The following is a 21,540-nucleotide window of genomic DNA, read 5'->3' as shown; positions in this document are numbered from 1 at the left end:
AATCAATTAAATACTAAATTATAAACTTTAGATCAAGTATACATTTGCGATATAGATCACAATGAAAGTGTTTTCAGAGATTCCGTTACCTAAAAGGTTATTAGTTAGGTCGATCATATACTATTTTTTACTCTGCTTTTTTAGAATTACACAATTATCAAAATTATTTTGGTATATTTAAGTAGAATAAACGGTGTAAAAGAACTTACATCATCTGGAAGTACATTTCCTTTTGTTAAACTCTCTTCATTTTCTCTAATTAGTTCGTCGAGATCGATATCTTCGTCGTAGTCGAAATCGTCTGCAGCTCCTTCATCGTCCATGAACAGGTTTGGATTAAAGGTGAATAGGTCCTTCCCTGTCAACTGCGTTGTTGAATCCTTAGTTACTTTGTCCTTTAGTTCGTCCAAGCGACCCTTCTCCTTTTCTTCCTTCCAACGCTTAAATGATTCCTCAGTTACCATTTCTCCTCCAGGAGGAAGTTCTCTCCTCTATAACACATTGAATTCGTCTGTAATATAATCTCTAATACCTGTCGTTCTATCATTTCTTCCAGAGTTTCCTCGTCATCAACCACTTCTTGTGGCACATCACTAGCCAACACAAATCCTAATCACACATTTATAACATTGCACATTATAATATTCATATTATTATCATTTTATTAATATCGTTAATATTATAGAAATGTGTAAAAAGTAACCTGGAGGAAGACAATGCCTGTATTTACAATCATCACCGCCATTTGGACAAACCCAAAACCAGCCATATTTCTAAAGATTAAAATTTAACTTTTAAAGAAAACCTTGGACTCAACTGCTTGCAAGAAGTATTTACAGATGATATCAGTTGTACAAGCGTTAGTGTTTTTTTGTTGAACTACACCTTCTAGAGTTGTTATATCCCAATTACTCATATTGTCATCTATGCCATACATGTATTAAATATATCATGCTCTAGTTAGCTAGTTAGAAGTGTTTAAAAAGGAACCTTCTTTAGATCTTTGAATACGTTGATCTAAGTAAATATCGATTTTCTGATCCATCCTCGACTGTTTAGGCTCGTAAAGCTTCTGGGATTCCATACTCACTTGCTTCACAGTCTCCGTAGCTACAAAAATATTACAGTTATTTTCACATATTGTAAGAATAATTGTAAATATCTTTAATGATGCAAATACTTTTAAAAAGGGATGCGATTAGAGCTTTTTGTTGCATGATTCTATTCTTTTCCTCCTTTTCTTTGTTTTGCTGAGCTATGTACTTGTCACTATCCTTAGGAGGTTGCCCAGTTATCTGCTGCTGTACACTCTTTATGTATCTACATCATTTTCAAACAAAATTCAAGTAATAATATGCTAATATAGTGGAAATTTAGCCATTAATATAATATATATTAAGAGATATACTAGAAATGATAATAAAAATGATAGAAATTAATTAGAATCTTTTAAAATTCTAGTTAATTATGAAAAATACTTTTGTACTGATTTGCTTTTTTTATTTTTTAGGCCAAAAGTCTTATCCTCCACGATTTTCTGCTTTTGTTTTTCCAGAGCCTTTTGCTGGGCCTTCTGTTGCTTGGCATTTCCTCCCGCCATCCTTGCTCTAACTTTACATATATATTAATTGTATTTTACTTTATTATACCTATCTCATTTCAGATATTTCAACTAAAAAAACATTTTACGATGGGGACCTGTTTCACATCCACACATCTATCCATTTCTATCATTTTTTTCATATAAATCTTCAATTAACACATTAATCTTTCTAATTATACATAATTTGTTTAATAACATTGGTAATTACTTCCTAATATACTATTTACTAATACTAAACCACTGATATTTAAATAATATTTATAAAATTAACTCCATTAACGCATTAAACCGTGGATTGATTCATTTTTTCCAAATATTGTCCATAATTATACAGTTTGAACTGTGGATTCTTCATCATTTTGTAGATCAAATTAATGTTCTTGACATCCTCCGAGTTTTTAGCTATTATCCAGCAGGAGGTTTCATCTATCCATGAAATTGAAACCCAGAGTGGCGACCATATTTTCATAATTTCCCACTTTTTCCACACGTTTGGAAACCCAAACATATAAAAGTGCTTTGACATATCCTCTTCATTGTTCATATTTATTACTGAAGGCTGGCACTTCACCAGCCGAACTGAATTCATTATTTCTCCAAATATGTTCCTTATTACCTTTCCCATTCCGTTTGGAGTGTTAGATGTGTCCAGGTAAGCATTAATTAAGTTGTTTAATGAACTATTTTTACTCTTAATTACCGTCTCGAGTTGACGTATAAATACTATTGCCGTCATTAAACTGTCATATCCGGCTTCATGTTCCTTTTCTCCCTCATTTATCACATCTCCATATCCACTAACCATCCCGCTCTTGCCCAGTGAACTTATCTTAACTCTGTTAAAACCGTTTTGATTTGGTAGAAATGAATTATATAGGGATTTTAAGGTTGTGTGAGGTGTGAACTGGTGGTAATATTCTGAAATATACTTGGTATCAAAAATTGTTGGAAAAACTTGAACCCACTTCTTCTTGAAGTCCTCTACGTTTTCTGGCAAATCTCCGTAGAAAGTTTGATAAATGTGTAAAATGTCGTAAAAACAGTTATGGCCTACAAGGATTTTATTATTTTTGGAAACCGTGTCAAAAAGTGTTCTGAGTCCGATTTGCTTATTTATAGCCTCTAGTTCCTCTTCTAACACTTTTCGCTCCTCTTCTAATAGTTCCATCTGAGTTTTATAAACTACAACACATCTAACGCCATTCCTCTGAGAGGAATTGCTATACAAATTCGGGTACTTAATTGAGATTACAGAGTGCATTAAAAGCCTTAAAAAGGCGCTTTCAACCTCAAATTCTAGCGGTTTTCTCCCCTCATCACCTTCATCTACTATCCATTTATTTATTCTTTCTATCATTTGCTCCACCACTCTTCTATCCTCTAAGTCCTTTATACTACTAACATCATATTCTGTATTCATATTGTTAGTGTTCCTGCCATTATTTTCAATATTAGAATTAGACAAATTCTGTAAGTTTAACCGTATCTGATGGAGTTTTGATACTATTAACGATTTCCTTTCCTCCTCTTCCTTGGGTGTCAGATGGGTTATTCCATTCCTTATCCAACTGTTAAAGTCGAAATTGTTATCCTTTAAGAAGTTAAGTGTTGACATGTTAACTGAAAAACTCTTCCCTTCTGATGGGATTGTAAACAATGACGTCGTTGTTAGATTCCAGATATTATTCTCATATTTAGCCATTGTTAGTCCGATTTGACAGGGAATGAACTTTTTAGCTCCCAAAGAGTGGGACTCATAGCACTTATCAACACCTATAAAACGCTCATCCTTAACATGCAGTCCAGTATATTCTACGTCCAAAGCCACAAAATCTGATCTCTCAATTAACTCTGTAATTATTACGCTGTGTAGGTCCCATAGTGGTTTGGTAGTTACATTTGATCGAGTCGAAAAATGGTTTTTATAATTTAAAGTAGAATCTCCACACTTTATTAAATTATAATTAAAATCAGATGAATTACGTCCATTTTGATAATTTAAATGAATGTGTAGAGAGCCAGAATGGTGTTCTGAAGCTTTATTTTGGGATAACTTATTGGTAAAAATCAAAGTAGAAAACAATTTTTTATATACATTTCTATTAGGTTTGTGTAAAATACTGTAGAATCCAGTGGAGAAAAGGGGTTTTGTTAACATTTATATCATTACCATTCATTAACAGATTTCTAGATAATTATTTTGGTATAACTGTATTTGTTATTATTTTTAAGAATATTGTACAGAAAAGGGTAAAATTAGCATATTCAAAATAGAAGGATTAAATTACAGAATCTGTCTCGCAAGTGTTCATTGCCTCATATTACTTAAACTTTTATTTTATACTCTAGATTTACACAGTCTTTAATAAAACTCTTAAAGATAATTAATTTTTTTATTTTTTAAATTTTACCTTAAAATTTTAATGTAGTTTAAGTTTTAACTTTTGAAATGTAGTTTTAATATTTTAATGTAGTTTAAATTTAAATTTTGATAAAATTTGCATAAATTACAATGAATCATTTCGTTCAGCCTCTATTTGGGGATTTGGAGAATTTTGACCCTGAATGTGTTGGTTCTACTAAGCATTTTCAGATTCTCGACAGCAATTATCTCGATTCAATAACTAAAACAGGCCGTTTATACAAAAAATTAAAGAACTTTTGTGATGGCTTGCCAAACCTTGATTACTCCTCTGAATTGTCATTCATATTCACCAATAATGGCAAATTAAACATTGATTCTGAATCAGATTCATCGGTAGAGTTTTACTCCCATAACACACATCCACGTGATTTTATCGAAAATACCGATAAAATAATTGAAATTGATACCAATTTTGAGGAAATTACAGATGAACTTATTGAAATAGATAATAATTTAAATACTAAGAATGAATTGGTGACAAGTTCATATTATTTAAGTTGTTTTGCAAATTCTATAAAGTCATATTTGAATGAATACAGGAACTACTTGACTAACCTCAGAAATGGCACACATTCACCAGTGTCACTAACAACTTTGTCAAATTTTATAGATAACCAGTTTAAACTTCTACAACTTTTATACAATATTATCGTACAGGTATTTTTCTACCTACTAATATTTTTAAATACGTATGTACTATAATTATATACCATATAATATATTGATTAATTATATTTTAGTATGAATACAAATCACTGAAATATAAAGATACATTTGCGAAGTTTAAGTGTTTACTGGAGATTTTGTACCAAGATAACCCTGATGAATTTATAAATATTGTAAATTCGAAGTTAAGATATGATTTACTAGGATTATTAAAGTCACAACTTACATACTGGCTTGTATATGGTAAGCTTATTGACCCATTTGGGGAGTTTGTTATATCATCACCTGAGTCTGACAATCCAGGTTTGAACAGTAAGTCTCCAAATTTTTTCATTAATGATTTGTTAACATATACACCCATCACCAGTTCTTCTGAATCTAATCATTTCCTCCTCATTAATAACATAGTGTATCACTCAAGAATAAATAACAATGTAACATTTGGCCCTGTAAACTATAATACCGCTAATACTATTCTCATGATAGGTAAAATAATTCCAATAGTAAACTATCTGAATAAAAACGGTTTAAAAACCAAAGTACTTAAAAGACTTATTGATGACTGTATATTTAATTATTGGAATGAAGTGACTTTAGATACTGAGAAATTCAGTTCAGCCATAGAAAGTTATAGGTTACACATTTCTACACTGTTATGGGATGTTTATAATCCCAAGTATAACATATTGAATAAAATAAGGATGTTAAAGGGCATTTATTTCCTTTTCAACGAGTCACTATATGACAAATTCTTTGAACAATCGTACGACATAATGGCTATGGACTTTGGTGATAACGAGTTAAAATCTGTTAATAAGTCTTTTACAACCTTATTTAATCGTCTTAAAGATGATATGAGTGGTGAAAACAGGGAAGAAAATCAAAATTCTGATAAATTTGAACTAATCAAGTGCGTAAATCACTTTAATATAAATTCATCATTCAAACTGATTAATGATATAAAGTGAGTTTTCCTTTTAAAAAATATGATATTTTAGGTTTATTAAAGGATGTTATGAACTTGGAAATGAAAGTGGTATTTGGTATTCTGACCTCATTTATATAACGAATGGATTTAATATGAATTTCATTATTGGCCTTCAATTGGTCGATCAGTACAGACGATTTTCAGTGGTCTTATCCCCTAAAATTTTTAATTCTGTTAATGGTAGAAGTTATAATGAATATAGAACAGTAAATAACAAGTGTTTGTCGATTAGTTTTAGGATTAATCCTTTAAATTCTGCCAATCTAACAGTCTGCATTGATATTATGCTAAATCACGACAATGGCTCTGAATGTGACAATAAATACACTAAAACGTTACTCAGTAGAATGGAGAGTGTTTTTGAATATAAAGAATCTAACTTAAAGTTGGGAATTGAACTAATGTTCAAAAGAAACAGCTTTAAAGTGTTTCTTAAATCTGTAGATGACGAGTTTTGCTTTCCAGATAACTACTCACCTCATAATAATTTGTCAAATAATTTAAACAATTATTTCCCTAATGATTTGTCTAGTGATTTATGTTTTCTCTCACAGTCTGATTCACTTGACAATGAATACAATAGTAGTGTTAATGACGTTGAAAGTGTTGTTGATGGAACAAATTCAACTAAAAGTACTGAAGATGAAAAATTCTATGACGTGGCTAATGACTCTATTGATTTGAAGACTGAGATTAATCAACAGGACGTTATCGAACTACTTAAGCTAGTTTCAGATTTCTCATACATTGGAATTGTCCACCATTCTACTAAGGATAAGGATTTAAATAATTCAACGCCCAAATTAAATCATGATGGAATTGATAATAACATAAAAATACTATCATGGAACTATTATAGCATTAATTATGATACATTGAATTATAACAAACCACAAAACAATTTATCCAATGTAAGTAATTCAAATCCAGTACCTTTTAACTACGATGGTTCTGATAATTGGGTTAATATCATATTATACTACAAATGCAAAGACATCAATTTTATTAATGTCAGACCTTACTATCAACCATTTCAAATCTTATTCAACATCAAGTAACTTTTTACAACATTTTTACAACATTTTTACAATATTTTTACAACATTTTTACAACGGTATTTAGTTATTTAGCTCAGTATTCTTAGTTCTCATATTCAACATAGGAGAATTGTGTATGGCCTTGAAAACAAATTTCTAATTGATTATAAATTAAGGACTAGTTATACTGAGAAGAAAAGTGCTTCAATCCACTCTGAACGAAGATTATTACTTAGGAAGATTTTAGCGTTCAGGCATTACCTCCACAGTAGACTGTCTCTTCTACTATCTAGTCTTTACTCGCTTGTAATTGTTCCAAATTTCCAAGAACTCGAATCTTTCATGAATGACTCTAATGACTTTTTACAAATTATTCATAAACACGACGAATATATAACAAAAATACAAAGGTACCAGACATATAATTATATAAATTGAATATAGGAAATTTATGTGTAATGAGCGTGTGGTTCATTCATTTATCCAGTCCTTGGATGTTTGCTTGAAGTTCACTCAGATGTTTGATAAATTTAATGAGTTTCCTGAACTCAGTGATGAAAAGGTTTATCAATTCTCAACTTCAATCGATCAATTCAGGTACTTTATCAATTTTTACAATGCATGTAGGAGTACATTTGAGGATAATTTTGCTTTAGTGAAAAGTAACTATAATCTAATATAATATAGGATATATATTATATTGTTATGATAAAGTTGTTTGTGCTGATGATTTATGTTTATTTTAAAATATTCCCGTAATCATAATCTGTAAAAGTACTCTAAAATAATTTGTAATATAAATTTATAATAATAAACACGAAATGCAGCAATAATAGCAGATTATGCCATGTCAAACGACTTTGAGCGTGAAGGCAACTCTCGCTTTAGGAAAAAGTACAGCGGCAAACTCACCAAAAACCTTATTGCCATAATTGCTAGGTGTATCTCCCTGGTGTAGAAGTAAGTCTTGGAAAGATAATTAAGTCCAATATTAACAAAGAGTACAAAGCCTATAAGAGTGACGAGGAACCCCTTAATACTTCCTTGGTACTGTATAGGAACTTGGCTGTCCAAATAAATGTAGTACTGCGTCATGAAAAGACTGTAGTTTAGTGACATTAAAATGCTTGTGAAGACAGAGGCGGGTAAGTTGGTGAAAAACATTGTCATGTGCATGACTGCGCTGATGACGTTGAGGAAGAGGATGATGGGAACGGAACCAACTTTGTTGAGAACAAAGGTTGAAAGTATGGAAAAAACAAACGAGAGCGGGATTAAAATCTCGTTAACAGTTAGAGCAGTTTTGTTGTCACCATACAAAATAGGGAATGACTCCTGAGCAAAAGTGAGTGAAATCACATTCACCATGGAGGCGAAAGACAAAACGAGGATATCAATTCGGCCAAGAATCGATAAAAAGGTCTTAAATTCCCACTTATTGTTGGGAATGTATAAAGCTTCTTCACGAGTTTCAGACAGGGATTTTTGCTTCTTAGAGTGCATTTCTTCTGTTATATTAAGCTTTACATCTTTCTCCAGGGAGTTTGGGAACAGAAACAGGGAGAGTATAAAAATGGGCAAATGTGTTAGAATGAGCATGAAAACAATGATGTTGATGGGCTTGTAATCTGAGAGCCAGTACTTAATACGGTTGAGGATGAATGTGTAGAACGTGCCGAAACTCAGAGAAACGGAAATTGCAACCATGCACGCATTGAAGTATTTCTTAGAGTATTGTGCGATAGTGAATACTGGGAACGCAATTCCATTAGAGGAAATGCCACAGAGGATACAAGAGAGGATGATAACTGCGTGAACGTTGGTACATAAGGGTATCAAAATCCAAGAAACAACCCTGAGTATTATCGAAAATAAAACGGTAAATTTAGGGCCAAGGTTGTCCATGAAAATCCCAGTGAAAATGCTTGACAAAAACTCTGAAATCCTGTAAAATGACAGTAATCTGCCCACAGTGTAAGCCTGATGGTCACACAGAGGCTTTAGGTAAAACAGCTTTGGTGGCTCATCTCCGTCCTGACACAACTTAGAAAATACTCCTTCGCTAATCAAATACTTAGCTGTGGAGGACCAGCCATCGTAGTACGGTCCGATGGTTGTTGAGATAATGAAGTATAGAATCAATCGATACAGCCAGAATACCTTCATTATAATTTAAGTTTATTTGATTTATGTTACAAATTCTAAAAATTAGTCGTAAGTTCAGTGTATTGTGAAATTAATAAATTCATCTAACTTAACTAAAAACAACATCCGTTAGGGATAAAAATAATGTACAAATAAATAGAAGCTAATAGAATACAACAATAGAGCGAATTTGATAAAAATACAGATACTAATAAAAACTATTATACAAAATATAATATAAAAAAATTATAAAATTTTATTTCCCTAGATCAACATAATGTGTCACTATAATTTGCAACTTTAGTCACTTAATTTTTATTCAATCATCTTTAAACATTATTATAATAATTTTATTATGGTTTTGGAAGATCCTTCCTATTTTTAACACATTTACATAAATTTATGTATATAAAAATTTATATACAATGTAATAAAGTAAATAAATTGAAAAATGAGGTGGAATAAAATTAAATGGATTTTGTTCTTTTTTTGCGGTTGAAGTTCAAAAAGATTAAGGCTACTTCAAAGATTGATCTGGCAATAATCATTGCGATGTGTATGTAGTTGATGCAGCTGAACTTCTCGACGAGTGAAATGAGGGCGATGTTGAAGAACATTGAGATTCCAGAGAATGTGTTGACTGTGCCCACAAGGCTTCCAAAATACTTTGAGTCAAACGTCGACTGGATGTAAATATAAATCTGCGTAAAGAGTATTGAGGCGTATGCGATGAGTGTGGAGGCTGTGAAGTAGCCTGCCACTCTCGTACCGCTAAAGGCTATGAAGTGTGATATTATTCCAAACATGTTTGAGAAAATCAGTATCGTAAGCGGGTTGAAGACTTTGTACAATAATCCAATAAAAAACGTTAAAATAAAGCTAAATGATACCAAATATTCGTTCAGCACCATCACGTCATTGTATTCTCCGTACATTGTGGAGAACATCATCTGCATAAAATAAAAGTCTAGAAAATTCAAAACGAAATACGAGCATGTTACCGAGTACTCTAGGCTCTTCAAATATTTTACAAACTTCTTCAAGTTCCATTGTGAATCATCCATTGATATTTCAGTTTGTACATGTGCATCTAAATCCACGTCACTGGATTCACTTCCTGATCTTTCAATTCTTATCATTGTGTTATCTTTATATCCTAATAAATATATATTAGTAATATTCCATAAAATACTCAGTAAATTATTCTATAAAATATGTATATAGTTAGAATATCTTTATCAGGAATACATAATAATTTACCTTTATCAATGCCATCTTTGGAATAAGCCGATAATCCTGTATCCATGGAACTGAAGTCTGAGATCTTGGAATCTCTAACAGATGATTGTGAAAAGGTTTTGAGTGTTAAATCAGAACTAGGTGTATTCTTCCCATCTGTGGATACTAAATCATCTGTAGATATCTGGTCATCAATGTGCTCTATAGATTTAGTTGCCTTATGTTTAACCTTTGGAGTTGGTGACTTCCATGGAAATAATATGAGACCAATAAACAAACATGGAATGTGTGTCGTCAGTACTGAGTATAGTGTAAAGCGATGTGGATCTGCTCCCGTAAAACCGAGCAGACGTTCAATTACCATAATATACAAACCTGCTAAGGTGATTCCTATACCCATTACCGTGGTTGCATATTCCTTAAAGTTAGTTGTGTACATGTAAATGGTCAGGGTCGGATATGCTATAGCGTTTCTCGACAAACCCAAAAGCACTGAACTGAATACTATTGCTGAGTTACTGGCGTGTTTAACTGAGAAGATTAGCCAAGTCACGATTCTCATTATTATGCCAATTAAAAATGTTACTTTTGGACCAAGGATATCCAACAGAAGGCCCATGACAAATCCAATTGTGAGGACCGATGACCTTATGATTGATCCCAGTTTAGCTATCATGAATCGTTGTGCAGGGCACCGAAAACTATCTGTTGCCGGGACCATCCGGTCAGATAAACTACATTCGCTGGCGTAAACGTCAATTCTGCACAGATACTTCTCTGTGGTAGTCCAATTTCCAAAGTAAGGACCGACAAAGATTAACAGGATGAAATATATAAAGAGTCTAATTCCAAATCTGCATTTTATCTTAAAATCATGTAGCCTATACGTATAGTTGCCCATACGAACGGGGATTCGGATCGTCCTTATCTTCATTTTTGATTTCACTAAGTCATATAACTTAAATATAAAAATAGTGATGACAGATAGGGGTATTTCATGATTTTAAATACTTGATCAAATATTAAATCTGATCTTTTACTATTTTATCACCCCCTAACATTGTTTTAATTAGTCAAAATTTGCGAATAAATTTGACAATAAAATTCCCTAAAATATTTTCTAAAAATATTTTTATGGACACTAATTAATTGGAAGTTAATTAATTATAATATGTAATACACATTATATGATATTATGAAGTTGTAGGCTTGATAATTTCCCACTTCCCTCTATGTTTTCTGAGAAATATAAAGGTGAAGACGAACAGGAATAATACCCTCAGTACTAGCAGTGTAAGATTAATCGTCCAGATGACATTCTTATCTGTTATCGGACTAATTAAGAAAATATTCAGTAATAGGCTGAACCCTCCCATTGTGTTAAGGAATCCTAGAACGCTTGAGTAGTAATCCTTATTAACTACCGACTCGATGTAGATATACACCTGGGTGTTATATATACTGTAGCAGATGTTGAAGAAAATGACAATGAAGATTCCTGCCGTGTAATCGTAGAACATCGAGCATAGTTGCATCAAGGCCCAGATTACTCCAATTCCCATTATCAGTGTATATGGTGAAATGCACCTAGTTATAAACATGAACAAGATGCAGGGGATAAATGAGAATGGCAGCACGTATTCTGCGAACTGCAGCAGGAATGAGTCTGCGCTATAAATGATTGTGTAAGATTGTTGTGAGTATGTGATTGAAATCACATTTAGTGAGAAGTACAGTGTGGACAAAATTACCTCTACGGATTTTAGTTCCTGCAAAAACCCTTTAAATGTCCATCTTGACTTGGTTTCTGCTAACTCCTCTGTCTCCATATTCTCCTTCATATTCTCGTCGCTTACCATTATACTACCAACATTGCTATTAAAACTATTCCTCTTTGTTATTTCGCACGATTTCGACTGTGATGCCTTACTTCCAACTGATTTCGAGTGAGATGATCTACTTTCAACTGATTTTGACAGTTTACCGCTTGATCTACCTGATTTGCTACTATATGATCTAGAATGTGCAAGTGAAATTACTGACACCTGTTTAGATAACTCATTGTATTTTAAACCTTCAGATTCGTCAGTATCTGGTTCTAAGCACTCCTCCGTATCTCCTTCCCGCCCTTCTTCGTACTTTAAATATCGCTTCGCGTCATCATTCAAGTTATCTGGGAAGAACAGAAAAGAACCAATCAGGCACGGCAACAAAAAGACGAATATGAATACGAGTCCAACCATCTTTGGTGACATTGGTGTTTTTCTTGCCGCTAATTCCACCAACTTAATAACAAAGCAGGTGAACGATGATGAAGAACCCACAAATATCATCACTTGAGGTTTGTACTTCTTGGTATATCTTTCTATTGTCAGGGCTGGGAACAGTGTGGCATTGGAAGTCAAGCCTATCAATATCATTGCGATCCTCAGCATTGCTCCCGACTTCGGGAACATGACCAGGAAGATCCATGACAGCGTGCACAGGAAAACGCCGCCAATCGCCACTATTCGTGGCCCGAAATAGTCTACGAAAATCCCAGTTGTTACTGAGGATGCAAACTCGAACATCCTCGCGTATGACAGCAGTGAGCTGATTGCAATTTGTTGCTTTTCACACCTGAAGGTATCAGTTGGTGGGCCCACAATGTCACTTTCATCACATTTTGATGTGTATGCGTCACTTTGGAATAGAAACTTCTCTGTTGTCGTCCAGTTATCGAAAAACGGACCTGTTATTGTTGCGATTAAAAAGTAAATGGTTGTTTTCAGTAAAAACCGTGCCCTCATCACGATTTAAGTATGTATCCAAGGTTTCTGTATTTGAATTTGCTTTAGATCCGCCGAATAGGCATCTTAACGTATGATTTGTGAAATGATGGAGAAATAACCCTAATTGCTAACATTTATGTTATAATCAGGGATTTATTTGAAGATTGTCAAGAAAAATTCAAAGTCTGGAAAAGTTAAAGAGAATAATAAATTTAAAAATATATTCACCAAATTTTAAACTCGCTTAATTAATAGCCTAATCTTTCTATAATCTATAGATGATCAAGGAACTTTAAAAATCAATTACCGAAATATTAAATATTAAAATTAAAATCAATAAAAACGCAAATATATTTATAATACAAAATCTACATTAATTTTAAAATATTACAACAATTTACTGAAAGTAAAGTCTCATCAAATGGAGATTATTGGTGTACATACGTCGTCGAATTTTGGGATGGGGTCCAGAGCGTCAACTTTTCATCTTCAGGGAGCTTCCACAGTCTAATCCTGCCGTCTGATCCGCCAGAGAGGAGCAAATCGTCCTTTTCCATGAGGTGTAGGAAGTGAACTTGCTAACACAGACTATAATTTATCATGAAATACCTCGTCCCGGTGTGCCTTCCATATAAACAACATTCTCCCAGAGGTCGTGCACCAAATAGTTATTACTTCCTATTCCCAAATTTATTAATTACGTTAATTTTGCCAAGATTTCCACCCATTTAGATAACTATTTTAGTAGGGTGTAAGCCCTCGTATTACACTAATTACTACTTGTCATACGCGTAACTAATGAAAATAAGTAACTGTGTGAGTAATTTGTAAAGAATTACATCGTGGCCTGCGACTAGCTGTTTATTTTTGCTCCTCAAAACAATCGAGTAGACCTTATTTGTATGTAAAATTGAGCCGCTTGAACTGGGCGAGAATTTCGCACTCCTGTTAACTCCAGGTATACTCACATTCACACTCTTATCAACATTAGCAGTGCTGTTACTAGTGTTTGAACCCACTAGAGTACACAATTCAATTGTGTTTGCCTGGAGCTTAGGCTTAGCGTTATTCCCGGACAAATCCACTGTAGTTTTATTGTATGGATAACATGAAATTGTGTTCCCGTGGGATATGAACAGATTCTTTCCGCACACTAGAATCTTCCTAATATCAAGTGGTTCCACCACTTTTGTAGTATTTACTAGTACTGGTATCTCCCGTTCCATATAATACGATAATATGTCATTATTTGATGAGCCCACTAACATTACGTCTTTATTAACTGTTGAAGTCATTATTTTATGACCATTTAAACGTTTAGTTAACCGTCCTCCTGCAACTACTCTGTTACTCTTTACATTCACCTTTCTGATGTTTCCGTCATAACCTGATGTGTAATAGTGACCGTCGTATATGTTAATTGATAGTATTGCGTTTTCATGTAGCTTTAAGGTGTCAATTTCCTCAAATTCAATGCTATCTTCCTTAAATAAGAGTCGAAAGCGTTTAATAAATCCGAAATCTGTACCCATAACTAATATTTTTGAATCCTCGTCGTAACGAATACATCGAACCTTTTGTGTAAATGTCAAACACTTCTTTTCAACAAATTTATATTCAAACTCGTCTGTTTAATTATATACTTTTATACTATTATAATTATAAGTATAATAGGGAAGTGTGAGAAAATACCATATTGAAATATTTTTATTGCTCCTAAAGTTTCCAGCTCGATAAAGGACCATAATTTACCGAGTTTACTCAAAAATGTTTTCTCCTAAACAAAATAGGGGATGATTAAGGTACTTCATAAGCGACGATAAGAGCACATTCATTTTCCAGAACAACACAGTCTGAAACTGAATGGTTGTAGGCACTTGTGGTTGAAATTAATTTACTCTGAAATCAATCAATATTGATAAAATGAATATTTGAGAATTTGTAATTACAATAGTTATACTAATGTATGTAATTAAGGTAAAATAAAAGGTAGTTCGGGTACCACTGGTGGTGTAGGAACCTCATCAAGATAGTGAATTAAATCAACAAATTCCAAAAGATGTTGACTACATCTTGTATCTGGTCTGTTAAATAATTCCTAAACAATAATTTCAGAATGTATAGATAAAATTGTGCCGAGAATACCTTTAAAAATGTATCTAAATAATCCACAGCGTTATGAAGGTGTTCTAGAGCACCTAATCCTGCTGCAAATTCTATATCTGGGAGGGAAGGAACATCACAAAAATTCTGCTCCAAATCCCGCTGAAGTTCCTCAAATTCCGCGAAGGTTCTATACCCTAAAATTATAATTTTAAGCTTATAATTATCAAAAATCTTGTATAATTTATAATTTATCTATTGAATTAATAGAATTAACTAAGATTAATGATAAAAAGTTACTCGACCAGCTCCAATCGTTATATGCGATGTTGATTTCATATTGAAATCTATGCGATTTACCTTTTTTTACAGAAACTGAAAATCTCGAGAGGTCCATATCCAATGTGTTGGATATTTACGGAATAAATAAACTAAAGTATATACCCGATACTGTAAGCTATTATTTACTTTAATTAAACTTTATCGCACATTTATTGTAAAATAATTTCTTTTATTTAGATTAATATTTATAATTTTAGTGTAAAATATACTTGGCTTTTTTATATGTAGTATTAGTTATGGTAGAATCTAAATCACATGATTCGTGTAACGATGAATCTGATCCCGAAGATCAAAACAATCATGATTTAAATGACAATGACACTGAATTAGAAGATGATGATAATTTTGAAATAGAAGAAGATGATGTTAATGAGTTGGAAGATGAAAATGATGATAACACAGGAGAAAGTACTCCGAAATCCCAAAAATTGGTCTGGAGAAATGACGAAAGGCCTTTAAATAGCGGTAACATATCTTATCCTTTTAGTTACATGTTATTAAACACACTAAATTCTGAATTAGATGAGGAGTTGGAACTATCACCTGGATGTTACGATATGCTTCACAGGATTACTCTTGATTGGTCTTGCCTTTCGTTTGATATTTTAAAGGACGATCTTGGTGCCTGCAGGGTCAATTATCCCTTTGAATGTTACGTTGTTTCTGGAACTCAACCTGGCACTTCGAAGGGCATGGATTCCCTTATTCACGTCATGAGGTGGTCAAATTTGACCAAGAATTTCGGCGAGCTTGATGATGACGAAGAAGAAGATGAAGATGATTGTGTTTTTCGAATTTCCAGCATAAAACATAAAGGAATTGTCAATCGCATTAAAGCTTGCCCTCAAAACAGTAGACTGGTGTGCTCAATGTCAGATACAGGCAATGTACACATTTGGGATATACAAAATCAACTTAACAACATCAGCTCAGGTAATAAATTATATTTTATATTTATACATAATTTTTTTCATTAATTTATTCTAATTAAGCCTCCAATTCACAATTGATTAGATAACTGGAAGTCTGAATCTCCTCATAAAAAGAAACCTTTGTTTTCTTGTTCTTTACATGAATCTGAAGGATATGCTGTTTCTTGGAATCCTTTGGTTAACGGCAGACTTGCCACTGGATCCTGTGATGGTTCTCTTGTTCAATGGGAGCCTGTTGAAGGCAGTTGGAATAACACAAAACCACTTCAACTCGACACCTCAATTGAAGACTTAAAGTGGAGTTATACCGACTCGAATTTACTTTTGTCTGGTTCTTGTGATGGACTTTTAAGGTTCTTTTAACATATTAAACATTAATTTAGGCTTGTCGATGTTAGAAATGGCAAGGTGGTTACAAAAGTAACTGTTTCAGAAACTGATCTTAACTCCATATCTCTAAATTCCATAGATAATAATTTGGTTCTGACTGGGTCTGAGGACGGGTCAGTAAAGATATTCGACCTTCGATATCCTGAAACTTACCTTTCAAACCTAAAATGGCACAAAAAGGCTATAACTTGCGTAGATTGGCATCCACTCGACTCATCAGTTTGTTCTGTAAGTTGTAGGGATGACTCCATCTCAATTTGGGACGTCTCAATTGAGGCTGAAAGTGCAACTAACTCGGACATTCCTCAACAGCTTCTTTTCCTACATATGGGCCAGACCGAAATTACAGAGCTGATGTTCCATAGAAATATTCCTGGAGTCGTAATCTCAACTGCTCTAGACGGATTTAACATTTTTAAGACCATCAATGTTGATTAGTATACTTACTTCACTATTTATACATTAATACTATATTTATACTAATACTGATGTAAATATACTATATATATATATACTAATACTACTATAAATATGCTATATATATACTAATACTAATACACATTTCATAGTGTATGTGTGTATATAAATTATTTGAAAAATTATAAAAGCTTTTTGGCTTGTGTTTTAACATTAGCGATGGTTTCAGTGATGTGGTTTTTCATTGCAACAAGAGCTCTCCAGTCACTGATGAGGTCAGGCGAGTCCAAGCTATTCTCCTTGAACTGGTAAGTTAAGGGCAGGTCAAGCAGGTAGCTTTCCAGGTATTCCAGTGTTTCAATGATGTCGTACACGTCCTTCTTATCTTGCTTAAACAAGGGCATTTTAAATAGGGTTGACAGGTTAAACTTCTTAAGTTGGTCAAACAAGTTTGCTGAGTTGGTGTTATTATTCACTGAGTTGTTTACAGTATTGAGCGTATTATTACTCACTGTTTCAGTCGAGTTGGTTTTCACTAAACTGTTTAACCTTTGCAGCCTTGACTCATACTTTAATTTGTTCTGATTATATTTATTCTGGAAGTCTTGTGTATTTATCTTCAGGTGTGAGCTGGTTCCAATTTCCCTGATAAACTCAACAGCTGATACTAGAAGTGTGAACGCATATGCCTCTTCTGATATGTGTCGACTTGGATGTCTGAAATACTGGATGAATTCTATGCAAGACTGCAGTTCCACCGGGTTTGTCAATATTATCGTCAAGATCAGGAGTGGAAATGCCTCATCACAACTCACGTCCTTATCACTAAAAATTTGTATTGATGTAAAATAAAATGTGTAAACTAATAATAGGGTAAAGGGATACGTGACTTTCTGTATTGAATAGACCACAAGTCGGCAGAAATTAAGGATAATAATCAGCTTGTCTCTTGGTGATCTGTATTTATATAAATTCTTTAAATGATTTTGGGCCTCTTTTAAAATGTTTACATCGCCCATTGTAGTAATTTCCAAATGATGCGGCTCTATCCAGTTTAAACATAACATCTGTATTTGTAGCCTTTCATCTTCTATTGCATCCATAGGGTCCATACGATAACACCTAATAAAAGTTATTTATGTTTTAGTTTTAATTTCAGTTTTGGTTTGTATATAATTGTTTATTAGTAATTTAAACTATGTATGATTTACTGTGGATAGAGTTTTTGCATTGTGAACTTTTCGAAACATTCAACTGTCTCCAATTTCTCCTCATCGGTCAATTTAGAAAATACTTCCAACTAATAAATTAATATGATTTAAGTATAACTTGATTGAATAGTTTTTTGAATAGAATTGATAAAGGTACCGACAGTAGTTTAGGTGCGTATATATCGATGAAGTTGTGAGATATTGTAGCAACTTCACTACGAGCCATATTACCAGGTAACATCACCACCAATCTATAACATTTATTAATTACCTAATGGTATAGTATATAGTGGTAGTGTAGAGATGAACCCTTTAATGGCTGTGACAATATCATGGCAAGAGGGATCTTTAAGACGTTCAAGAAACCTATTGTAAGGTGTCTCAGGCCTAATATATGTGCCTAAAATGATTTTAATTAAAATTATTAAAATTTGGTTAAAAGCTACTTGAATCTAGAGATTCTGTGGACGAGTTGTAAGTTTCGCAGGAGTCGGCGTAATTTAAGGAATGGGAACTATCCAAAGTCGTATCAACACTAACAGTCTTATTTAAGCCCTTATGGTACGGGAAGGAAGACGACTTATCACTCGCAGAGAAACGCCAAGAGCGGTCTGTATCCTCCTCAGAATTGTAATTCATAGGTGAAAGTGTTTTATCAGGCGAAGATTTAACATTCTCTACAATTAACAATAATAAAATAAAATAAATTCTATATTAGTATAGGGAAATGTGTTAATGAAATACCTTGGAGCGTTGGTGAGTCTGAAAGTTCAAACTCCTGGACCATTTCAAATATTAATTAAAATTGTTAAAATCAAAAATAAATATATTGTACACTTGGTATCATATTGAAAATTTCTCAATATAATATTACAAAAGTTTATAAAATAGTTTATGGATTGATTAAAATTTAGATATATAAATAGTTTAAAATTTAATTATTTAAAAACATAAAGTAAAATAAGTGAAAAATTCTAAAATCATTTTCTCAATCGAAGGATGATGTATGTTGTGTTAGTACATTATGTCGTGGAAATAATTAAAATTATTTCTATTTTTTTATATTTTTTTGATTCAAATAATTTGTTTAATAATGTATAAATTAAAGTGTTATTTATTTACCTTGGAGAGCTTCTTTCTCCTCGGTATACTCGCTGTTATGATTTTATTAGCCTTTCTAATACAGATTTCCGTGTTTATTTTCACTTTTCCACTATGTTTCAAGGATAAATATTACTTTTATAAGTTAGGCAATAAAATTTCGTTTAAATTCGTAAACTTCAGTAACTTTTTAATTAGTTATTATTTTTTCATATTTAATATGGCGATTTTAATCATTTACTGAAACTAGATAAAATCTTTTTAGCCGCCTTTTGTATTAATCCACATTGGAAATGTGAAGCCTTGACAGATTTGCCTTCTAGAGATCCCAAAAATAGGGTGATTTTAATGGTCAACCATGTTAGCCTTGCAGGTACTTTCCCCCAATTTTCTCCTAAAATTACACCAATTTTCAGATGCTTTTGTAACAACCTATCTCGGAAAGAGATTTTACTCTACATTTTTGTATAAGGATGCACTCCACAAACTTTATCCGAAGCCTATGCTTCATATGATCGGACAGGTCCCCATCTACTTCCACTACGACAAGGAGACAAAGACTAAATCTATCAAGAAGGACTGTGTAATAGGAGTTATGGAGGTATATGTACTAAATTAACATAAATAATATAGAGGTGTAAAGTTTTAATGGAAAACGGCTTTGACTTAATTGTATATCCTGAAGGAACGAGATCGAAGACTGGTAGACTTCAGGAGTTTAAGGACGGGTTTTTCAGATTCTCTATTGATAATGGCTACGATATCATTCCATGCGGTATGTCTTAATTAGATATATATTAGCATTATTACAAAATACTCATTACACATTTATTTACTCCATTATATATTTACATATATTATATAAAATTTTAGCTGTTCATAACACTAAAAATGCGCTTGATAAGCCTTGTTATGCTAAAAACTGTACAATGTATTTAATGGCAGGATCCCGAGTGTCTCCAAAAGTATTTTTCAGCTATTCCACTTAGTTATTTATTTAAGTAATTTAACTAATTCACAAGTAAATTGTTAAACAGGGTAAGACTGTGGAAGAGTTAAAGCGGGAGGTACGAAAGAAGATTTATAATCTTATTAAAATGTCGCCAACGTTCGATCCCTCCACCGAAACCGTAGAAGAACTAGAATAATATTGTGTAACATATAATATGATATCTTGAATACATATATATGTTGTTGGTGTTTTTATGGCAATTTCGTATAATATTTATTAGTTTTGAGGATAATTTTCAGAATACTTGAAAAAAAGTGAGATTGTGTAAATTGAGAGTTACCCAATTAAGTGGAATCACGGATTTAAACACATTGTTTTATATTTATTGAGGACTTAAATTTTATAATAAGATTTTTAATAATTATGTGATTTCCACATGGTTATTAAATAACTCCTGTTAATTTAGATTTTTCATGTGATTGTCTTGTACTCCAGTTCTGTATGTATTGACTATGTTTTTTAGTTTTCAGCAGACCCCTTCATTTTCATTTCATTTCTACTGTAAATTTAAGTAAGATACGATGGTCTGGAGTGAATGGTGGCCTCACGACCCCGTTCCTCAATCTAAAGTTACTGATCCTTACCTTGTTAAAACTAATTCTCAACAAGTAACAATTTTGATAAAAATTTTATTTTATTTTATTATTTTTATAATTAATTTTACTCGTTTAAGTTTTATTTTCTGGTTTATTGTTGTTTTACCCTAGCATATTCTTTATATTTAACTACGTTATTCACTGTTATAATGTGTATAATTTAGGTATACTGGTGGTGTGCCTGTGGCCTCAGTAAGAAGCAGCCATGGTGTGACGGTTCACATAAAGGATCCAGTAAGTCCACTTTGTTCTAATTAACCTTTAGAATTCAAACCGGTTATGTATGTTCCTCAGACCTCAGGAAGGAAGCTGATGTGCGGATGTAAATATTCCTGTAAAAGACCCCTGTGTGATGGGTCTCATCTCTGGGTTAAAGCTCATAAAAATATGCCGAAAGCTGCACTCGGCACTTTCGGTTTCTTCTTCACTTTCGGTGTTTTCACATCCTGGCTGCTCCACCCCTAGCACAATTCTCAGTTTTAAATTTTCTAATTTTTATTTTTATACCCATATGTATACCATAGAATTATATAAGATTATGTTTAATGTATACTAAAGAATT

At 32.7% G+C, this 21,540-nt stretch overlaps 11 protein-coding genes across 11 annotated transcripts; 4 read left to right on the top strand and 7 right to left on the bottom strand.

The window, feature by feature from the left end:
- Positions 1 to 2: 2 nt before the first annotated feature.
- Positions 3 to 1,671, bottom strand: TpMuguga_02g00677 (Zinc finger CCCH domain-containing protein 11). The gene is made up of 8 exons (XM_760150.2): positions 1,479 to 1,671; positions 1,181 to 1,320; positions 991 to 1,110; positions 806 to 924; positions 704 to 773; positions 533 to 609; positions 210 to 491; positions 3 to 89 (listed from the first exon to the last, which is right to left on the bottom strand). The coding sequence occupies exons 1-8, from the start codon at positions 1,598 to 1,600 to the stop codon at positions 57 to 59; spliced, it is 963 nt and encodes a 320-aa protein (XP_765243.1). The 5' UTR covers positions 1,601 to 1,671; the 3' UTR covers positions 3 to 56.
- Positions 1,672 to 1,858: 187 nt separating this feature from the next.
- Positions 1,859 to 3,871, bottom strand: PARN (CAF1 family ribonuclease family protein). Its single transcript, XM_760149.2, has one exon. It carries the CDS (start codon positions 3,759 to 3,761, stop codon positions 1,887 to 1,889), a length of 1,875 nt encoding a protein of 624 aa, XP_765242.1. The 5' UTR covers positions 3,762 to 3,871; the 3' UTR covers positions 1,859 to 1,886.
- Positions 3,872 to 3,928: 57 nt separating this feature from the next.
- On the top strand, positions 3,929 to 7,409 carry TpMuguga_02g00675 (Spc97 / Spc98 family protein). Its single transcript, XM_061305435.1, has 6 exons — positions 3,929 to 4,685; positions 4,769 to 5,658; positions 5,693 to 6,736; positions 6,845 to 7,129; positions 7,164 to 7,316; positions 7,347 to 7,409. Exons 1-6 carry the CDS (start codon positions 4,116 to 4,118, stop codon positions 7,399 to 7,401), a joined length of 2,997 nt encoding a protein of 998 aa, XP_061161401.1. The 5' UTR covers positions 3,929 to 4,115; the 3' UTR covers positions 7,402 to 7,409.
- Positions 7,410 to 7,543: 134 nt separating this feature from the next.
- On the bottom strand, positions 7,544 to 9,118 carry TpMuguga_02g00674 (Major Facilitator Superfamily protein). Its single transcript, XM_061305434.1, has one exon. The coding sequence runs from the start codon at positions 8,883 to 8,885 to the stop codon at positions 7,560 to 7,562; it is 1,326 nt and encodes a 441-aa protein (XP_061161400.1). The 5' UTR covers positions 8,886 to 9,118; the 3' UTR covers positions 7,544 to 7,559.
- A 174-nt stretch (positions 9,119 to 9,292) lies between these two features.
- TpMuguga_02g00673 (Major Facilitator Superfamily protein) lies at positions 9,293 to 11,206 on the bottom strand. The gene is made up of 2 exons (XM_760146.2): positions 10,125 to 11,206; positions 9,293 to 10,020 (listed from the first exon to the last, which is right to left on the bottom strand). Exons 1-2 carry the CDS (start codon positions 11,035 to 11,037, stop codon positions 9,332 to 9,334), a joined length of 1,602 nt encoding a protein of 533 aa, XP_765239.1. The 5' UTR covers positions 11,038 to 11,206; the 3' UTR covers positions 9,293 to 9,331.
- Positions 11,207 to 11,282: 76 nt separating this feature from the next.
- TpMuguga_02g00672 (putative integral membrane protein) lies at positions 11,283 to 13,225 on the bottom strand. Its single transcript, XM_760145.2, has one exon. It carries the CDS (start codon positions 12,890 to 12,892, stop codon positions 11,297 to 11,299), a length of 1,596 nt encoding a protein of 531 aa, XP_765238.1. The 5' UTR covers positions 12,893 to 13,225; the 3' UTR covers positions 11,283 to 11,296.
- On the bottom strand, positions 13,226 to 15,418 carry TpMuguga_02g00671 (PX domain protein). Its single transcript, XM_061305433.1, has 8 exons — positions 15,278 to 15,418; positions 15,020 to 15,174; positions 14,877 to 14,972; positions 14,681 to 14,773; positions 14,567 to 14,651; positions 13,714 to 14,501; positions 13,484 to 13,552; positions 13,226 to 13,452 (listed from the first exon to the last, which is right to left on the bottom strand). Exons 1-8 carry the CDS (start codon positions 15,372 to 15,374, stop codon positions 13,303 to 13,305), a joined length of 1,533 nt encoding a protein of 510 aa, XP_061161399.1. The 5' UTR covers positions 15,375 to 15,418; the 3' UTR covers positions 13,226 to 13,302.
- A 37-nt stretch (positions 15,419 to 15,455) lies between these two features.
- Positions 15,456 to 17,085, top strand: grwd1 (WD domain G-beta repeat protein). The gene is made up of 4 exons (XM_061305432.1): positions 15,456 to 15,784; positions 15,842 to 16,252; positions 16,334 to 16,604; positions 16,635 to 17,085. Exons 1-4 carry the CDS (start codon positions 15,556 to 15,558, stop codon positions 17,077 to 17,079), a joined length of 1,356 nt encoding a protein of 451 aa, XP_061161398.1. The 5' UTR covers positions 15,456 to 15,555; the 3' UTR covers positions 17,080 to 17,085.
- A 141-nt stretch (positions 17,086 to 17,226) lies between these two features.
- VPS9A (Vacuolar sorting protein 9 (VPS9) domain protein) lies at positions 17,227 to 19,267 on the bottom strand. The gene is made up of 7 exons (XM_061305431.1): positions 19,014 to 19,267; positions 18,716 to 18,946; positions 18,579 to 18,669; positions 18,427 to 18,520; positions 18,270 to 18,358; positions 17,944 to 18,180; positions 17,227 to 17,883 (listed from the first exon to the last, which is right to left on the bottom strand). Exons 1-7 carry the CDS (start codon positions 19,054 to 19,056, stop codon positions 17,241 to 17,243), a joined length of 1,428 nt encoding a protein of 475 aa, XP_061161397.1. The 5' UTR covers positions 19,057 to 19,267; the 3' UTR covers positions 17,227 to 17,240.
- Positions 19,268 to 19,336: 69 nt separating this feature from the next.
- Positions 19,337 to 20,550, top strand: TpMuguga_02g02600 (Acyltransferase family protein). The gene is made up of 6 exons (XM_061305593.1): positions 19,337 to 19,552; positions 19,636 to 19,743; positions 19,787 to 19,971; positions 20,004 to 20,145; positions 20,244 to 20,335; positions 20,408 to 20,550. The coding sequence occupies exons 1-6, from the start codon at positions 19,363 to 19,365 to the stop codon at positions 20,516 to 20,518; spliced, it is 828 nt and encodes a 275-aa protein (XP_061162165.1). The 5' UTR covers positions 19,337 to 19,362; the 3' UTR covers positions 20,519 to 20,550.
- A 141-nt stretch (positions 20,551 to 20,691) lies between these two features.
- On the top strand, positions 20,692 to 21,484 carry TpMuguga_02g02605 (Iron-binding zinc finger CDGSH type family protein). Its single transcript, XM_061305594.1, has 3 exons — positions 20,692 to 20,990; positions 21,143 to 21,212; positions 21,244 to 21,484. Exons 1-3 carry the CDS (start codon positions 20,904 to 20,906, stop codon positions 21,441 to 21,443), a joined length of 357 nt encoding a protein of 118 aa, XP_061162164.1. The 5' UTR covers positions 20,692 to 20,903; the 3' UTR covers positions 21,444 to 21,484.
- Positions 21,485 to 21,540: the final 56 nt, after the last annotated feature.

This window comes from Theileria parva, chromosome 2, assembly GCF_000165365.1.
Source record: "Theileria parva strain Muguga chromosome 2, complete sequence, whole genome shotgun sequence".
Taxonomy (NCBI): domain Eukaryota; phylum Apicomplexa; class Aconoidasida; order Piroplasmida; family Theileriidae; genus Theileria; species Theileria parva.
The sequence above is the reverse complement of the archived record's forward strand: the minus strand, read 5'-3'. Positions and strand labels throughout refer to the sequence as shown.

Excerpts from the sequence above, each read along its gene's own strand:
- PARN (XM_760149.2), bottom strand. The coding sequence starts at position 3,761 with ATGTTAACAAAACCCCTTTTCTCCACTGGATTCTACAGTATTTTACAC.
- TpMuguga_02g00675 (XM_061305435.1), top strand. The coding sequence starts at position 4,116 with ATGAATCATTTCGTTCAGCCTCTATTTGGGGATTTGGAGAATTTTGAC. Across the intron at positions 6,737-6,844 it reads CAAATCTTATTCAACATCAA|GAGAATTGTGTATGGCCTTG; the intron begins GTAACTTTTTAC and ends TATTCAACATAG. Across the intron at positions 7,317-7,346 it reads ACTTCAATCGATCAATTCAG|GAGTACATTTGAGGATAATT; the intron begins GTACTTTATCAA and ends CAATGCATGTAG.
- TpMuguga_02g00674 (XM_061305434.1), bottom strand. The coding sequence starts at position 8,885 with ATGAAGGTATTCTGGCTGTATCGATTGATTCTATACTTCATTATCTCA.
- TpMuguga_02g00673 (XM_760146.2), bottom strand. The coding sequence starts at position 11,037 with ATGAAGATAAGGACGATCCGAATCCCCGTTCGTATGGGCAACTATACG. Across the intron at positions 10,021-10,124 it reads CAAAGATGGCATTGATAAAG|GATATAAAGATAACACAATG; the intron begins GTAAATTATTAT and ends TATATTTATTAG.
- TpMuguga_02g02605 (XM_061305594.1), top strand. The coding sequence starts at position 20,904 with ATGGTCTGGAGTGAATGGTGGCCTCACGACCCCGTTCCTCAATCTAAA. Across the intron at positions 20,991-21,142 it reads TTAAAACTAATTCTCAACAA|GTATACTGGTGGTGTGCCTG; the intron begins GTAACAATTTTG and ends TGTATAATTTAG. Across the intron at positions 21,213-21,243 it reads CGGTTCACATAAAGGATCCA|AATTCAAACCGGTTATGTAT; the intron begins GTAAGTCCACTT and ends ATTAACCTTTAG.
- VPS9A (XM_061305431.1), bottom strand. The coding sequence starts at position 19,056 with ATGGTCCAGGAGTTTGAACTTTCAGACTCACCAACGCTCCAAG. Across the intron at positions 18,521-18,578 it reads ATTGTCACAGCCATTAAAGG|ATTGGTGGTGATGTTACCTG; the intron begins GTTCATCTCTAC and ends TAAATGTTATAG. Across the intron at positions 18,359-18,426 it reads ACGCACCTAAACTACTGTCG|TTGGAAGTATTTTCTAAATT; the intron begins GTACCTTTATCA and ends TTAATTTATTAG.
- grwd1 (XM_061305432.1), top strand. The coding sequence starts at position 15,556 with ATGGTAGAATCTAAATCACATGATTCGTGTAACGATGAATCTGATCCC. Across the intron at positions 15,785-15,841 it reads CGAAAGGCCTTTAAATAGCG|ATGAGGAGTTGGAACTATCA; the intron begins GTAACATATCTT and ends ATTCTGAATTAG. Across the intron at positions 16,253-16,333 it reads ACTTAACAACATCAGCTCAG|ATAACTGGAAGTCTGAATCT; the intron begins GTAATAAATTAT and ends ACAATTGATTAG.
- TpMuguga_02g00671 (XM_061305433.1), bottom strand. The coding sequence starts at position 15,374 with ATGGACCTCTCGAGATTTTCAGTTTCTGTAAAAAAAGGTAAATCGCAT. Across the intron at positions 14,973-15,019 it reads ATTTAGATACATTTTTAAAG|GAATTATTTAACAGACCAGA; the intron begins GTATTCTCGGCA and ends ATTATTGTTTAG. Across the intron at positions 13,453-13,483 it reads GGAAGGCACACCGGGACGAG|CAAGTTCACTTCCTACACCT; the intron begins GTATTTCATGAT and ends AGTCTGTGTTAG.
- TpMuguga_02g02600 (XM_061305593.1), top strand. The coding sequence starts at position 19,363 with ATGTATAAATTAAAGTGTTATTTATTTACCTTGGAGAGCTTCTTTCTC. Across the intron at positions 19,744-19,786 it reads CAACCATGTTAGCCTTGCAG|ATGCTTTTGTAACAACCTAT; the intron begins GTACTTTCCCCC and ends ACCAATTTTCAG. Across the intron at positions 19,972-20,003 it reads GTGTAATAGGAGTTATGGAG|AGGTGTAAAGTTTTAATGGA; the intron begins GTATATGTACTA and ends TAAATAATATAG.
- TpMuguga_02g00672 (XM_760145.2), bottom strand. The coding sequence starts at position 12,892 with ATGAGGGCACGGTTTTTACTGAAAACAACCATTTACTTTTTAATCGCA.
- TpMuguga_02g00677 (XM_760150.2), bottom strand. The coding sequence starts at position 1,600 with ATGGCGGGAGGAAATGCCAAGCAACAGAAGGCCCAGCAAAAGGCTCTG. Across the intron at positions 925-990 it reads TATTCAAAGATCTAAAGAAG|ATGACAATATGAGTAATTGG; the intron begins GTTCCTTTTTAA and ends TGTATGGCATAG. Across the intron at positions 610-703 it reads CAGGCATTGTCTTCCTCCAG|GATTTGTGTTGGCTAGTGAT; the intron begins GTTACTTTTTAC and ends ATGTGTGATTAG.